Source organism: Xenopus laevis, chromosome 9_10L, assembly GCF_017654675.1.
Source record: "Xenopus laevis strain J_2021 chromosome 9_10L, Xenopus_laevis_v10.1, whole genome shotgun sequence".
Taxonomy (NCBI): Eukaryota; Metazoa; Chordata; class Amphibia; order Anura; family Pipidae; genus Xenopus; species Xenopus laevis.
This window is the reverse complement of record NC_054387.1, coordinates 64,829,819-64,846,222: the sequence shown is the minus strand read 5'-3', so window position 1 is coordinate 64,846,222 and position 16,404 is coordinate 64,829,819. Positions and strand designations below refer to the sequence as shown.

Below are 16,404 nucleotides of genomic sequence, written 5' to 3'. Positions count from 1 at the left end.
GTGTTAATTATCAAGAATAGACTCTGGGGGTCTTTTACTTTTCTTTGGGGTGCAATTACTAGAGCACTAAGGGGTGCAATAGCATTTGATTCATATGGTTTCTGCACTCTGCACCTAATGCCAGAGTGCAAAACTGATGATAAATGCAGGGGCTGCATGACAAGGGATCTGAATGACCAGCAGCCAGATTACACTGGTTTATATTTATGAGATTGGCAGATGCAGCTGTTATTGGTGAGAAGCAATGAATCAAGATGGGGGGAAGCTGGGCTGGGGTGGAAAAAGAGAGGGATGTGATGTCAAGGGAAGAAGCAGTTCACTTCCTTATCTTCTGAGCAGGTAAAAACATCCCACCCACCCTTTTTTGCATATTTTGTGAAATTTCTCTTCTTTATGTTCTCATATTATCTATTAATAACCAAATGAAGGTTCCGTTATCCAGTATAAACATGAGAGTCTGCATGGTATCATTCATGTTAAATGAATGTCAAATGTTTTTTCCAGGGAATGTTTCCAATCACTATTGGGGTCAGGAAGGATTTTCTTGAGGCATAATTGGCATTGGCTTTGGGCTGGGTTTTTTTTTGCCTTCCTCTGGATTAATACAGTGGATATATGATAATGTGTTTTACATTTTTTTTGTCACAGCAGCAGTATGACCTTGCCAGTGTACTACACAGGAGATTTTTAGAGGAGGGAGAAAGGAGGTTCTCTCCTGTGACTGCATGGCGGGTTGATTGATACAGACGATATTACAGCCTGCTTAGATTTCCTATCACAGACACACTGCAGATTCAGGCTGATGAACTTCTCTCTTGGTGGGAGATGCAGTTCCTGCTGGTAGCAGAGTTTGGGGCCATCCTCTCTGTAGGCAGAGGCAGCCTAATATTCAGTGGTGGACACAGTGCTGATCTCAAGTCTTCAGTGAGGAATGGCAGAGCATAATAGTAATCTCTTATAGAATTATGGCTTTGAATTTTGCCTTGGGGTGTGGTAGCAAGGCCCTCTTTATTTAATAAAATGTGAATAAATGCAGTGAACATTTTACCCCATTTCTAGCTCCTGGTGTTTCATTAAGGTATGTAAAAATAGGAGTTCAGTGGAATGACTTAAGAAGGGTCAATTGAGGAGTCACCTTGTCATGTAGTAATACCCATTTGAAACAAAAATAAAATAAATGTTTATGTAATACTTTTGATAATTAAAAATAAGCATCTCTTTATTATTTCAGACACGGAAGATCAAGTTCTATATGTTGCCAATGATACAGAGGTCCTTGCTTTCACATATCCTTTTGGTAACAATGCAAAGCATCAGCAGATTTCTCGCATTGCCTACAATTCCAGGATAACAGGAATGGACATGTATCTACAGGGAAATATGATTATCTGGAGCACACAGTTTAACCCAGGGGGTATTTTCTTCAATACATTTCACGGGAGAGGAGGAAAAGAAACCAGAAGTGGTTTGATTGTGAGTCTAATATTATCATTTGTATAAAGAGAACAGACAATGTCAAAAATGGGTTATCAACAATGAGTCAAAGAATATGTGTATACATTAGCTAAAAATAAGTTCATGAATGTATAAATAAAGAAATGAAGCTACCATTTGAGGAGATAATCAACTTTTTATACAGACTAAGCACATGGTATTTTAAGGGACCATGCATAGTGTTGTGCTTTATGTATGAAATGTGGCCATAATCTACACAGGCTATCCTGGCAGTTATTGTGATGGATATTGTGGGATTTTACCATCCACTCAGGTGAGTAAACAGCAAGATCTGAGAAGAAGTAAGGCAGACATGTTGTTCTTCTCAAATATACATCTTCTGACGCATGTCAAAAGTGCTATTACCAGAAAAACAAAATAAGTCTGAGAAGAAAAACTGTGATCCCCCCATACCCAAGATGCCATACATGCCCAGATGTTGACTATAATGCATTACAAAATGATCGGCATGTATTGGCAATTAAGATTCTTCCTTCATTTCCTGATGCTCAAACCAATATTAAACTAATATTAATATTAATGCCTCCATTTTACCAGTGCAAGAATTCTTTATGCACTCTTTTGGTTTGCTCTAGATCTGATAATGGAGTACCCAGGGGAATAATTTGCAAATCTCCTAGTGATTTAACAGCACATTTTGCTCAGCTTTTCTCAAAAACAAATTAACACACATTATAAAAATAGCATGTTACACAATACTGTATAAGTTTACAGGCATTTGCTTTCATTATCCAACATGTAGCAGACCATTAAAAGTAAAATGATGGCAGGTTACTGTACTGTGAAAAATCTGCATAATTGTAATGTGCATACCAAGTTTATGTGTTTCATTCCTGGTTATTCTAGAATGTTAAAATATGTTTGCTAATTATGGCTGTTGCATGTCAGAATTTCTGTACTTTTAACTAATCTTGCCTTAAAATCATAATTTCTTTTTGTAGTGCCCAGAATTTAAAAGACCAAGAGATATTGCAGTTGATTGGATTTCAGGGAATATCTACTGGACAGACCATTCACGCATGCATTGGTTCAGTTATTACACTTCTCACTGGACCAATCTGAGATACTCCATTAATGTAGGGCAAATACATGGTCCTAATTGTACACGACTCCTAACACATATTGCTGGAGAACCTTATGCTATTGCTGTCAATCCAAAAAAAGGGTACGTTATTTATGAGCACTCAAATTATTTAACAAATCCTGCTTTACTCCCATACATTCTATAACATTACAATGCAATATCCTTTAGAATGATGTACTGGACAGTTATTGGTGATCGGTCACACATAGAAGAGGCAGCAATGGATGGCACTCTAAGAAGAATAATAGTGCAGAAAAATTTGCAAAGACCAACAGGTATTTCTTTTGTTATTGACATCCAATAACTAATGTACTGTATATTTGCTTATATTAAAGCGTCAGTAAGACCCCCCCTAAAAAAAATAATATCCACTGTAAAATCAGCAAGAAAATTCATTAACATAAAAATACTATATTTATATTATATTAGTTTTGTATGCCAAAATGCCATAGTCTTTGCCAAAGTTATAATGCAAAACCATTCTATAATCACACCTCTTAAAAGATATTTTCCGGAACTTTAAATGTGGCTTCAGCTGAGATTTCCTACTGTGTATATAGTCATGGCTGGATGGTCTGAAATGACTGATCCACTGTTGTGCTCAGTATGTCTTGATAAGAGGGTCTGATGCAGTGAGGGGAACAACAGATCAAAAGAATATGTATTTAGAAAATACAAATGGTAGAATATAGTAGAAAGTAGAAGATCTGCAATGTGGTCCTTCAAGGTGGTCACCTGCAGCTAGTACAATTGAAATAAAGTGTAATATAGAGGACTGCTCTGATGTAATTTCATGGACTGTGGGTTAAGGTTATTGGATTCCTGTTGTGACAATTGATTGGCTCAGAAGGCCAAAAATTTTTTTGCAAGAAGGTCTCTCTAAATGTTACCATTCACAATGGATTACACTAGGTCTAATGTGGTAAATCACTTAGAAAGCAGAATATAAAAGTACATGGCAGTACTTTCTGACACCTCAAGAGAGTTCTTGAGTTGCTTCATTGTTAAAGTTAATGGGAACTTTACACAATGCAAGCAGATTTTTCTTGCCATTTTCATGCTCAAAAAAATTGGAGCAACAAATGATAAATACCCTAGAAGCACAGAAAAAATATGAGAAATAGCTTCCAATATTTTTCCAAATGGCTTGATAAGATTTTTCTATGTTTCACAAATCTTCCTGTAACTCTTTAGGGGTGTCTATGGTATGGAATAAGAAATTGCAAAGACAACATGCTATGACCTAGAATTGTCTTAATGTTTTTGTTTTCTCTTTTACTTAACTTCATTTTCCCAAACTCTACCTTGTCACTTAGGCCTTGTAGTTGATCACTACAGCCAGCGCTTGTACTGGGCTGATTTTGAGATGTCGGTCATTGGAACTGTGAAAATGGATGGTTCAGACTTAATCATAGCTGTTAGTAGCAAACAAGGTACATAGCAAAATGTCAACAAACTGTTACTCTTGTGAAATTCATATGGTTCTCTCAAGAATCCAAGAATATTTTGATAAAATAAATGATAAAAATGACCTCTTTTATTGGCAATGTTTATGATTTTTTTTTCCTCTCAGAACTGTAAATACTTCTACAATAACCCAAGTACAAGTGTAACTTTTATATAACATGGCTTTGAAAGGCCAAATGCAGTTTCTTGTCTTACATAAATGTATATATTTATTTATTTTTAATATCTGAATAAAACATGGTAGACTCTCAAGAATATTTTAAAGTACTAATATGTTCTATAATTCATTGGACTGATTTATTTTTTTATTTTACACTTGAAAGGCCTACTTTACCCTCACAGAATTGATATCTTTGAGGATTATATTTATGGAGCAGGTCTGAAAAACGGTGCATTTAGAATACAGAAGTTTGGCAATGGTGTAATGGAATACCTTAACCTAAATGTTGAGAAAACAAAAAGTGTGCTAATATCACATCATTACAAACAACTAAATTGTAAGTATGCATGTTTCTACCCTCCAATTTTCATGTTTAATTACAGTCCTGTATTCATGAAAGAATAATTGCAAAAAAATGTTGTTTGCTTTATTTATTTATTTTGCATATTTGCAAGAAATATAATGTGTATGACTTTTAGAATCACAATTGTCAAATTTACTATGTAATAAAAATGGATAAACTTTTTAGTGCAAAATGATGATCTATTATCAATTGCGTAATATAGTACTTGGGGGCTGTTTTTTTAGGAAACCATGCAAGAGCTTACTAATCACACAGGGCTTCGTGCTGACAATTCCTCAGCAATCTTTGTCATTCCATCCGAACAGGCTTTTGAAACAAGGAAAAATTTGACTTGAGGGTGGGCATAATGTGATTTACATATTTACAATTTACAATTTTGGGATAATTGTATGAACACAGGGCAATGGGTAACATGTTGTCAAGGTTCCCACTAATTTGACCTCTGGACCTGGAGTCTTGGACAAAAGTGTTATTGAACAATTTACTTTAAGAATGGTAATACATACAGTATGTTGGAGTATGACAGAAATATAGTGTGACTTCATTTGGTTTGAACACTATTATGGTAGGTTAGTTTGCCCTTGTGTTTATGATGAAGTAAGCTCTCAAATAACTTTTTCCCATCACAAAGTACTTTTTCAGGACTGATGCAATATATATTGAAAGCTATTTTTATAATATACTAATCATTCCATTATAGACCGTGATTCCTAAGCCCATTAACTGTACACAGCATTTTTGTACATGAAAAACGATGAGCTTCTTACCAGAACACTGCAACTAGTGCTTATGTGATTCACTCCAGGACTGCAACATAAGCATAAAAAAGTGTTTAATTTATACAAATTTCCAATTTGACATATACAAATTACACATGCTCAGATGTTTCTACTGTGCTAAAAGTTTCCACCTAAGCAAATATATGTTACTTTTTTGTGTTTTTTTTAAACAGTGCCTAACCCGTGTCTGGATTTAAAATGTGAGTTCATCTGCTTATTAAATCCTTCTGGAGCATCCTGCGCCTGTTCAGAGGGAAAACATATAGTTAATGGAACCTGTATGGACTATAATGCTGCAGGTCAGTGTCGAGTACCATTTGTACAATCAGATCAAATATGGTTGTGTGGACAAATGACATTTTCTTGAATCTTTCCCCCCCAAAAAATGATTGACATGGAAGCATCAAAAGAATGTTTGATGGTAACACCTGATAACAACTATAGCTATAACCCTATTAGTATCTCCTCTGCCGTTAAACTCCCGAACTTCCAGTCATAAAGCCACAGTTTGCATTATTCTGGTGGGAAGTGAGATTGATATTTGCATAGAGTCATAGATAGATGTCATAGACTTCTCCAATTATATCATGAAATAGATATGAACATTCCCTTATACGGTATAGTAACAAAGTATCAGTGTGGAGACTACTGTAACATGAAGACATTGACTTGGGCAAGTGATGTAATCAAACATATAGCTTATAACATTATAAGTGGTAGAAAAAAGGACATGTTGCAGGTGGGTGTCATGCATGATTTGAGACATATGACATATCTTAATTGTTTTATGTAATGGTGAGTATTCTTTAGTTCACAATGAGACAACTTTATTTATATTTGTGATTGATTTTTTCCTGAAATTCAGCATGTATTTCAAATAAATAGATCTTATATATCTATAAAATCTTAAAACTCTGGCGAAAAAAACCCTTAAATATCAACTTGCTTAAAGTTGCACAGAATTTCAGCAGATTTTAGGTGGCAACTTTTTTATCTTAAATATCTGTGTTTTAAAAACTAATGTAAGATTTCCACAATTCTTAATAAATCTGCCTTTTCTGTACTTTTTTTATATTGTTTTGTGCCTATCTGGTAGGCAGCCTTTTAATTCCAGGCTCAATTCCATTTATACAAGAGATGTACCTGTACATGTGAATGTGTTAGGGGGTAGTACCTTAACTATCTTACTGAAGTGTCAGTTCATTAATACATTTAAAGTCATGCAGGAGATAGTCCAAGCCCCTTTTCCCCATATGGAAACTTTCTCCTGTAAAAAACTTTCATGACCAAGAAGGGCAATGAATAGAGCTAATAGGAACAAGTGTTCCTTTGTTCACCAGAATGTACTTTGATTGAACAAAGAGGGTGATCATAAAGTGGTTTCTTAAGCCTAGGCATACAAATGACTGCATATGAGTGTAGCAGTTATAGCTACCAATGGAGTAAATATATAGTGGTCATTTACCACAAGTATGGCAGTGTACAAAGTGCAAGAAAAGGCCAAATGAGCCATTTGTTTTGCACATTGCACACTACATTCATTTTTACTTGAATAGCTGCAACTGCAAGTCTGAGCCATGTATTTCAGAACAGAGACCTCTGGCTGCCCCATAAATACAGCACTGCCTGTATTCAACATCTTTGTATTCATGAGGGATGAGGGAGGCACAGATTTGACCCCATTCCCTATCTATGTCCTACCCGTCCCCAAACTTATTAAGATTTACATGATGTCGGGGAACACCAACAGGCGCACATGGGCCCTGTACTCTGCAAGGACACGGCTGACGTGGGCCCACCAATGCTGCATTTTTATTCAGCAAGAGGTGTAGAATGCAGCAAGACCCTATGGTGTACATAAATGACCCCTTATGTTTCTTGATTGTGGGAGAACAATGGTTTAACCAAAGGAAAAACACCCCAATCCCAATTGTATACAAACTGCTTATAGCTGCAGCATGTCCACAGCATGACTTGACAGTCTTAAGAAATATGGCCCCCAGCCATAGGATCCGGTTACTGTGTATATAATGTATTTTGTTTTCATTATCAGCATAACACACAATAATTACCTTAGCCTGTAACTTGTAAGAACATACTGTAATACAAATATATACATTTGTCTTTTTTTTTTTTTTTGCTACCATGTAGATGACTTATGTAAACTGACTTGTGAGAATAGAGGGAGATGCATAATAAATGAAAAAGGTGATCCAAGGTGCCATTGCTGGCCAAGTTTTTCTGGGGAAAGATGTGAAATCAACCACTGTAATAATTACTGCCTGAACGGAGGGATGTGCACAGCATCTGCACTCGGTAAATATTTATAAACATGATTTGTCGTGTGAACGTTATTATAGTCTGTTTATGTATTATTCTAAATGAATAATTACACCTTTGTCATATGATATGGGGTAATAAGAAAAATAAAACAAACATAACGAAGCTGAGTTCAAGCTCTGTTAATGCGGTTGCTGCTCAAATCAGCTTTTCTATGCTGTTGACAAAAATAGTCATGACAAAAATAGAAGTTGAAATGTATGAGGAACTTTGTGCATAATCTTGCAATCTGTAAACATTTCTCCAGATGCAGAGAAAGGGGGAAATACTTTGAAGGAGTAAGATAACAGGTGGTGGGATGTTTTTTCAAAGCAGCGCAAGACACTAGTGACAAATTATGACAGGCACATGAATCACAAACAAGCAGCGATTTTCTATTATGAATAATACATTTGGTTTTTGAGTTATTAATGCTTTTTGTGTGTGTGGTTTATGCTTTGTGGGATTCATAAGTCTGCAATGTGCACTTTGGCTGACCAATCAGAAGCTGCCTTACTACCCGATTTAAAAAAAATCCTAAATCTGTTCTGTACTACCTAATAGAAATGGCTTTGGGTCTTTTTCTAATGTGGGTTTAAAGCCAAATGTCAAAGGGAAAGTAAGCCTTTTCACATATAACTCATACAGGAATTCTTTGAATGAATAGTAAGTGTTTTTTTTTTTTTTTTATAAATCTCCCTCTAAGGAATCTAAATGCAACATAAACCCCACCAAACCGTCTCTTTAGATAGGTGATAGATAGATTTATTTTAATATGGCATAAATTTTCCCTAACAATATATCTTCAGCTAGAGACATTATAGCATGTGACAGAATTCTCCTGGAGCTTCATGTTCCCACACATGTCTGAAGCTCCCTATAGTTTCTAATAATGCTCTTTCCCAATATCTTTTGTCACTTTCATTGTATTTGTATTAAAAGATTCAAAATTCAAATTTGAAAATTTAAACTGTATTTTTCACAGCATGATGCCATTCAGTTATTGTGTGACATAGTATATTATAATATCTCATTATCTCTACCTAAATGTTAAATTGTTAAACAAATCCCACTAGTGATTTATCCGTTGTTGGTTTACTTACTGTTAAGCCATTTGGCAAATTCCTGTGTGGACATAATGTAACTAGAGTTTGGGTCAGCTTTAATTAAAGTTTATAAGTTTATGACAGTTGTATTGAACTACAATAATTGCACCAGGAAAATGTCATCAGTTAATTAAAAGCACACATCTGAGAGACATAATTAAAACTTTAGATTTAGTCAAAAAAGTTCTTCAGCAAAGCAAATTAATGTGATTCCGTCAGTAATGAGCATTAACAGCATAAAGGTCTCGGAAAATTATACTTGCAGCCATTGAAAACTGAACAATAATATTGTTTTTATTTTATAGGAAACTAGAAAGTGATCTAATAGCTTATGGCTTATATAAAAAAAGAGATAGAAATGTTTAATAGGGGAGGGCTAAAGAAAAAAGCTATTTGTTGGCGATTTTATAAGAATTTAAGATGTATTAAAATATAAAAGCTGCATATAAGAAATACTTTTTAATGTCGCATTGAATAACAGCAGCAGCATAAAAAGTAAGGCATTCCATGTCCAGTTCCAATGCCAAGCAGACAAAACTTTATGGCATGAAATTGCCTGTCACTTGTATTTCGACCAGCGCAATTGGCTTCTATTATATTTTTACAGTTAGTTGGATAGCTGGTGACCCAGATAACGAAAATATGCACAAGATAAAAATCTAGCATCAGAATATAGACTGGTAACATTTTTCACTGTTAATGTGTGTATCTTGAAAGGTCACAAATATTATGCACCCCACACGGGTACTAAAAATGTTTCATGCCAATGCAATGCTATAAGCCCAAACTGTCTGATCTTAGAATGAAAAGAATCTGGTCATCAATCAAAATAAAATAACTTTTTTTTGTGGGCTGACAATGAGTGATAATTTGCTGTCTTTGTTAATATACCTATTATTATTTTTGTATCTTCATTTTTAACCTTCTATTCTGGAGCATTTTAATTTGGCATTAGGATACTGACTTCTAAACCACAAAGTGGCTTCATTGAAAGATTTTGCCAACATATACCCACAACAAAATATTATTCTTTCTCTTGACTTGAAACTGAGTTGAACATATTCAATTGCAAGTGAAACAGAAATAAGACGCCTGTAACTTTTCAATATTTTATTTGTAGTCCAAAAAATATTTTTTTTTCTAAAGAACAAATAAATTCCAATGGGATCTTACGAAGATTCTTTAAAACCTACTGTGTATGTATATATATATATATATATATATATATATATATATATATATATATATATATATATATATATATACATTGCTGACAATTCATTAAACTCTAGCTTGCCTAAACATACTGTGAATGTATGGGTAGGTTAATACTTAATATCTAGCTATGCATTCAGTCTGGTTTCTGACTTTCACCATTGTACCACTTATTTAAGGTCTTGATGATGAATCATGTTTACCTGTATTTGATCTGTTTTGGCATTGTAGCATATTGATTAGGAGAAATGATGACAATGAATTTATTATGCATAACAATACAATGATTCACAGCACTGATTTATAGGATCTTTCTAAATACTTAGCTAATGGTTATCACTGGTCAAAGATGACAATAAATGGGATTTAATCTTACTAAAAATAAAATATACGGAGCCAACCCCATTTCCACTATCACAGCTTAGTGAAAAAGAAGCAAACATGTGACTGAAGTGTAATGAATTTTTAGAGACCAAGATTGTCATAAGTCATCAGTTTATAGTGTTAGAGATAATGAAGTGTTGGAAAATATAACTTTACTACATTTCAAGATGTTTGCCCAATCCACAAAGTTGGGTTCAATAAAGGGGACCAGCTCTACAGTTTGAGAACCAGCGACTTAGGTGTTACATAGATATTGACACTGATGAACAATTACTATAAAAACTCTCTATCTTAACAAGGTAAAACAAAGTTAAAAGGCAATATACAACTAGTATCTACATCTTTTACTTATCTGATATTTAGTAAATTGGCAGCTTATCATGATCTATATGTTTCTTGCAGGAAGACCAACATGCACTTGTGCAGTTGGGTTTACAGGACCCAACTGTGGCCGAAAAGTCTGTGAAAATTTCTGTCAGAATGGTGGTACATGCAGTGTGTCTGCTGGCAATCAACCTTATTGTCAATGCCTTAATGAATATACAGGAGATCGATGCCAATTTCGTAAGTTAAAAACATATATGACTATGAATATTTTCATTCATCCAGGTCATGGTATATCTAATATAAGTAATTCTAAACAACTGGACTTGCAGAGTAATCATTGTAGACATTTTACTACTCATCCGAGCATAGTCATATTGCATTCATTTTGGAGAGAATTGGTTTGGGAACATGAAAGAACAGCTAGAAAACTGTCAGACTATCAAAACCATCTACGCTTTAATCTCAGGTGCCGACATCAGGGACTCACCCCTTGTAGCCTTCACCTGGGTTCCACTGAAAAAAGTCACAGAGCCAACAAAAAGCCCAAAAACATCTTCTAAATAAACGGGCCAGACAGATCAACTTTACCATTGAGGCCCTTAAGCAGAAAATTGAACATCTGAAACAGAGTCTGGCAAAACAACTACCTGATGTAACTCTAGAAATGGTGGTTGTTTTTAATGAACATGCACAGATGGCCCAACACATTAAGAGTAATATGCAGATTCACCACCTTACTGTCACAAATCAGCAGTTGAAAAAGGACAGAAGAACTAACTTGAAGGCAGAAAGATGAGACACCAAAGAACAACACATGGGTTAAGAACCTATCAGACAGGGTACTTATTCAGCCAGAAAAGGATGTGCTAGCCACAACCACAATACATCCCAGTAGTTGAACTCATCACAGCCACATAATTTGCCATCAATAATAATCACATAAAAAATGAAGAAGCAGAACAACTCCAGCTAAAATTGTCATCAGCCTTGTCAAGTCAAGAGGGGAGCTCTCAATTCTCTTAGTAAGGACCCGAACATCACTATCCTGCTAGCAGATAAAGGGTGATGCACAATTGTGCTCAACACAACTGCAAGATAACCACATTACTCAGTAATATCAATTCATACGAACCCTTAAGGTAAGACCCAACCAGCTGTTACAAGAAGAAGGTGATAGGTTGCCTACAACAACTTGAAAAGGAGAAAGCCATCGATTGAGTTTTATACCACTGCCTGTACCTCAGAGAAGCCACACCATGCTTATATGGACTCCCCAAGATACACAAAGAAGGAGCCCCACTAAGGCCCATTCTCAGCAGCATAAATTCAGTGACATACAGCATTGCAAAATTCTTGACTAACATCTTAGCCCCGTTGGTAAGCAATAAGTGCATCATATCCAGAATGCCAAAGAGTTTGTAAGATTCATGATGTTAAACTAGAGGCACAAGAAACAAAAGTATCATATGATGTCACTTTATTGTTCACATGTATACCTACGACAGAGGCAATTGAGACTGTAAGAAACCGACTGCAGCAGCAGAACAAAGCTCACTTCTAACCAAGTAAGTGTGTTGCTAGATTTGTGCCTTAACACCACATACTTCAAATACAAGGACCATTTTTATAGACAGAAACATGGACGTGCAATGGGTTCTCCCGTCTCTCCCATTGTAGCTAACTTGTACATGGAGGAAATGGAACGGAGGACTGTACTTACATTTCAAGGAACTACACATGTCACTGGTTCAGGTACAGTATGTAGATGACACTTGGGATAAAATCAGATCCAATGAAGTGGCAGCTTTACAGAACACATTAACTCAGTGGACAATAATATCAATTTCACAAGGGAAGATGTCTGTGAGAACAAATGTGTCTTTTTGCACTGTTTGATATCCATCCAAGAGGAGGGTAACTTGAAAATGGAAGTATACAGGAAACCCACTCATACGGATCAATATCTGTTGTTCGATTCCCACCATCCACTGGAACACAAACTGGGTGTCAGTAGAACTCTGCACCACAGGGTGGAAAGTGTGGCAACTGATACAGAGTTCAAGGACAAAGAGCATAAACATCTCAGAGGAGCTCTGAAAGTGTGTGGCTACCCAGACTGGGCATTTGTAAAAAAAACAACAGTAGCCAAGACCAACAAAAACACCAAAAGAAATAACCACCCGGAGATACATAGTAGGCGGAACATAGTCATCACATATGTAGCTGTAGTGTCTGAGTGCCTTGGACACCACCAGTCTGCTACATACAATGCTGTTCTAACATCTGTACCCCGGCAGTTTCATAACACTTCACACATCCATTCATGCAACTCTCACAAGTAACACACGTTTCCAGGAGTTGCATGATACATTGGTAATCCTATCACAGTAACTACACAGAATCAGCACCACTGTGAGTTTTAGATGTCACCTCTCTAAAGAGTTACAATGTGCCATTGTGATTGGATTAGTGGAAGAGTTTATATGCAGAGGACTTCCCACACCAGTCAGTTGAACTGAAGAAGCTGCTCGGATGAGTAGTGAAATGTCTTCATTGATTACTCCAGTTGTTTTAGAATTACTTATATTAGTATGTATATCTTTTAAAATGACTTTATTGTTATACAAGCAAAAATTACTTCAGTAGGCCTGTGAATATATATATATTAATATAGAAGCCTCTAACTGCAAGCCATTGGGTTCCATTTTATAAAAGCAATAACAAATAACACGAATCCTACCCTCAACATATTAAATCTTAGACTATAAAAAACTACCTAGGAGTTCTGTGACTGTATAAAAGCATGAAACTTTATAAACTTTGTAAAAGCATGTAACTATCATAGACTTCTGTGGTGACTTTTGATAGCTGTGTGAATTACATTTAGGTGTATATAATTTCTGCTAAAGGAAAGTTCACTTTGAAACAAGTTATTTTAATTAGTCCTTTAATAATTCGATTTGGAATAAGTACGTATTAGGAAAATTTCGAAACCTTCAAAGATATCAGTCAGTCATCGGTTATCAATATCTTGTAGGGGGGTGTCAACCCCTACCTACACTTGACAGATGCACCACCAAATGATGGCAAATTATACTAAGATGAAGAGAAGCACTTCTGCCCCAAGCTTGTTCCATTTTGGTAAATCTGGCATTATAGCATAGCTGATGCAGCAATTGCAGTAATGTAGGCAATGTGACCCTCAAAATATTATGAAGATTTTAACCATTAAGCTGTTTAAGAAACAGACATGAAAATGTAAATTTTTGGTATTGCATCTTAATATTTGATGCCATCTAATATAAAGGAATATACAAAAGTTAGAGTGTCTGTTTTTTGAACAAGCAATATAGGTTCCCATACAGATTCATAAGGCTTCTCTAATGTATGTCTGTTCATGTCATGGCTCACAATCTGGTATAACCTAACTCATTAATTTTTGTATATTCCTGATAATTAAATTTTTAATATAATTGCACCCCAAGCAAATGTTTCTACAACCTGAGTTTAAAACTTAGCAAGAAATGCTATCATGCAAAAGCTTTTCTGATACCTTAGAACTTTACAGTTTTATAGTTATACAGTTAGGTCCATAAATATTTGGACAAATATTGAGAACTTTTTTTCTAATTTTTGTTCTGTACATTACCACAATAATTTTTAAAAGAAACAATCACTTTAGAGCCCCTGAAACAAAGTGATTGTGTTAAAAAATGCTTTAGTTCCTCACATTTTTGTGCAATCTTTTTGTTCAACCCACTGAATTTAAGATGAAAGTCTGCAGTTCAACTGCATTTGAGTTGTTTCATTTAAAAAACATTGTGGGAATGTACAGAACCAAAATTAGAAAAAAGTTGTCTCTGTCCAAATATTTATGGACCTAACTGTAATACTAGATTGTATAAGCAACACCTTGCTATAATTCTATCAGTATTCAATGCTGCAAATAGATATTTACCCCATATAAAGTTCTAACTTCAAGTTAGACACCCATCTATGACTATGGACCACCCTCAGCAGGTTGAACCCCAAAGTTTGGGAACTTCTCCTAAATATTTTTTCACAACTAAAAACTAGAATAATTTGGTTCTACAATATAGTATAAACAAAATTTGAGTTTTCCATTGAGGTTTTGCCAGCATATCATATATGCAATAATGAGCAACTAATTCTGTCTGCTTATGCTTATTATAGATGTGTGCCACCATTATTGCGTAAACTCTGAGTCTTGCACCATTGCTGATGATGGAAGTGTTGAATGTGTGTGCCCTATAAGGTACGAGGGAACAAAATGTGAAGTGGATAAATGTCTGAGATGCCATGGGGGTCTCTGCATCATCAACAAGAACAGTTATGATGTCACTTGCAAGTAAGTGTATTTTCAAATTATATATATATATATATATATATATATATATATATATATATATATATATATATATATATATATATATAATATAATTATATTATATTATATATACATATATATATATATATATATATATATATATATATATATATATATATATATATATATATATATATATATATATATATATATATATATAATTTCTACAGATTTTCTTTTTATGTAACCTTATTTTTATATTTCTATGAATTCAAGCATTTGGGAAATATGTGCACTTCATGAACTCTAGTAATGTAGGAACCTGCTTCCAAAAATTCTCTTTGGGGTTTTGTAAGTTTATAATGCTCTAAAAGTCAAGAAGAGCATCATTCACATGCAGTAGCTTTTTCAAAACACATTTTAATTCTTTCAGGTTGCGTACAGTTTGGGAAGATAACAGAGTTAATATCTGATGTAACTTACCATTATAAGTTTGTTTTATCCTCTGGTGTCAAGACTTGCTATGTTTTGTTTTCACTCTAATATTTTTTTCTGCCTGGAAGAAAAATTGTTAGACCTGTTTCTCAAGTAATAACAATTTTGTTTATTAAAGTGGTTTGGCGGTATTACAGAGGATCATGTCTCAGCTTGAGTATTAACTGTTATGGCTTCAGTTAATATGTTGATAAACCTGAAGGTAATAGGTGCCTTGTTACAAAGGAATGCTTAGACAGTAGCTCAGGAATTACACAAAGGAATGAAACATTTTTATAGAAAGGAGCCTGAAACACAGTTTTTACATTGTGTAGATGTACAGAAACTGTGTACAGAAAAATAAAATCTGTACCAGGAAAAACAAAATATTTAATGACCCAGTAATCCAAAGACATATCACCTGTAGAAATATGTTCTAATGAAATGGGCACAAGCATTGAGGTCAAAGGGGTATAACGTTGCACCCATTAGGGCCAATACTGGAAGAACTTGTGCACATAACATTTGCATGATAAAAAGTCTTGTGCATGGATTAGCTTGCCCTAGAGCCCTAAACCATAAGACTGCAATAAGTAGCTAGGTTCCCTAGTGCATTCCAACTTTAACAAGCCCAAAGGGTTGTATTTCAAGGAGAAACACACAGGGCAAGAATCAAACCACAAAGAGAAGGATCTTTGTACTGTTTTGCATTTTTTACTTTGTTACAGTTTTTGTAAATTAGGTTGATGGTATTTTGGTGGTTCCTTATCAACACATTTTGCTTTATTTTACTCTATTGGTTAATATTTACCATAATATTAGTATTCAGTGCTAGATAATTTCCAGACTAACAATGTGCTGG

At 34.8% G+C, this 16,404-nt stretch overlaps 1 protein-coding gene across 1 annotated transcript in view; it reads left to right on the top strand.

Moving 5' to 3' along the window:
- Positions 1-16,404, top strand: part of LOC108701836 (low-density lipoprotein receptor-related protein 1B) — a 676,036-nt gene that overhangs the window by 642,718 nt on the left and 16,914 nt on the right. The window contains exons 77-85 of the mRNA XM_041576281.1: positions 1,232-1,473; positions 2,457-2,680; positions 2,768-2,874; positions 3,916-4,032; positions 4,390-4,563; positions 5,543-5,668; positions 7,521-7,685; positions 10,796-10,957; positions 14,915-15,089. Of these exons, the coding sequence (XP_041432215.1) occupies positions 1,232-1,473; positions 2,457-2,680; positions 2,768-2,874; positions 3,916-4,032; positions 4,390-4,563; positions 5,543-5,668; positions 7,521-7,685; positions 10,796-10,957; positions 14,915-15,089 (1,492 nt within the window). The remainder of the gene's footprint in view (positions 1-1,231; positions 1,474-2,456; positions 2,681-2,767; positions 2,875-3,915; positions 4,033-4,389; positions 4,564-5,542; positions 5,669-7,520; positions 7,686-10,795; positions 10,958-14,914; positions 15,090-16,404) is intronic.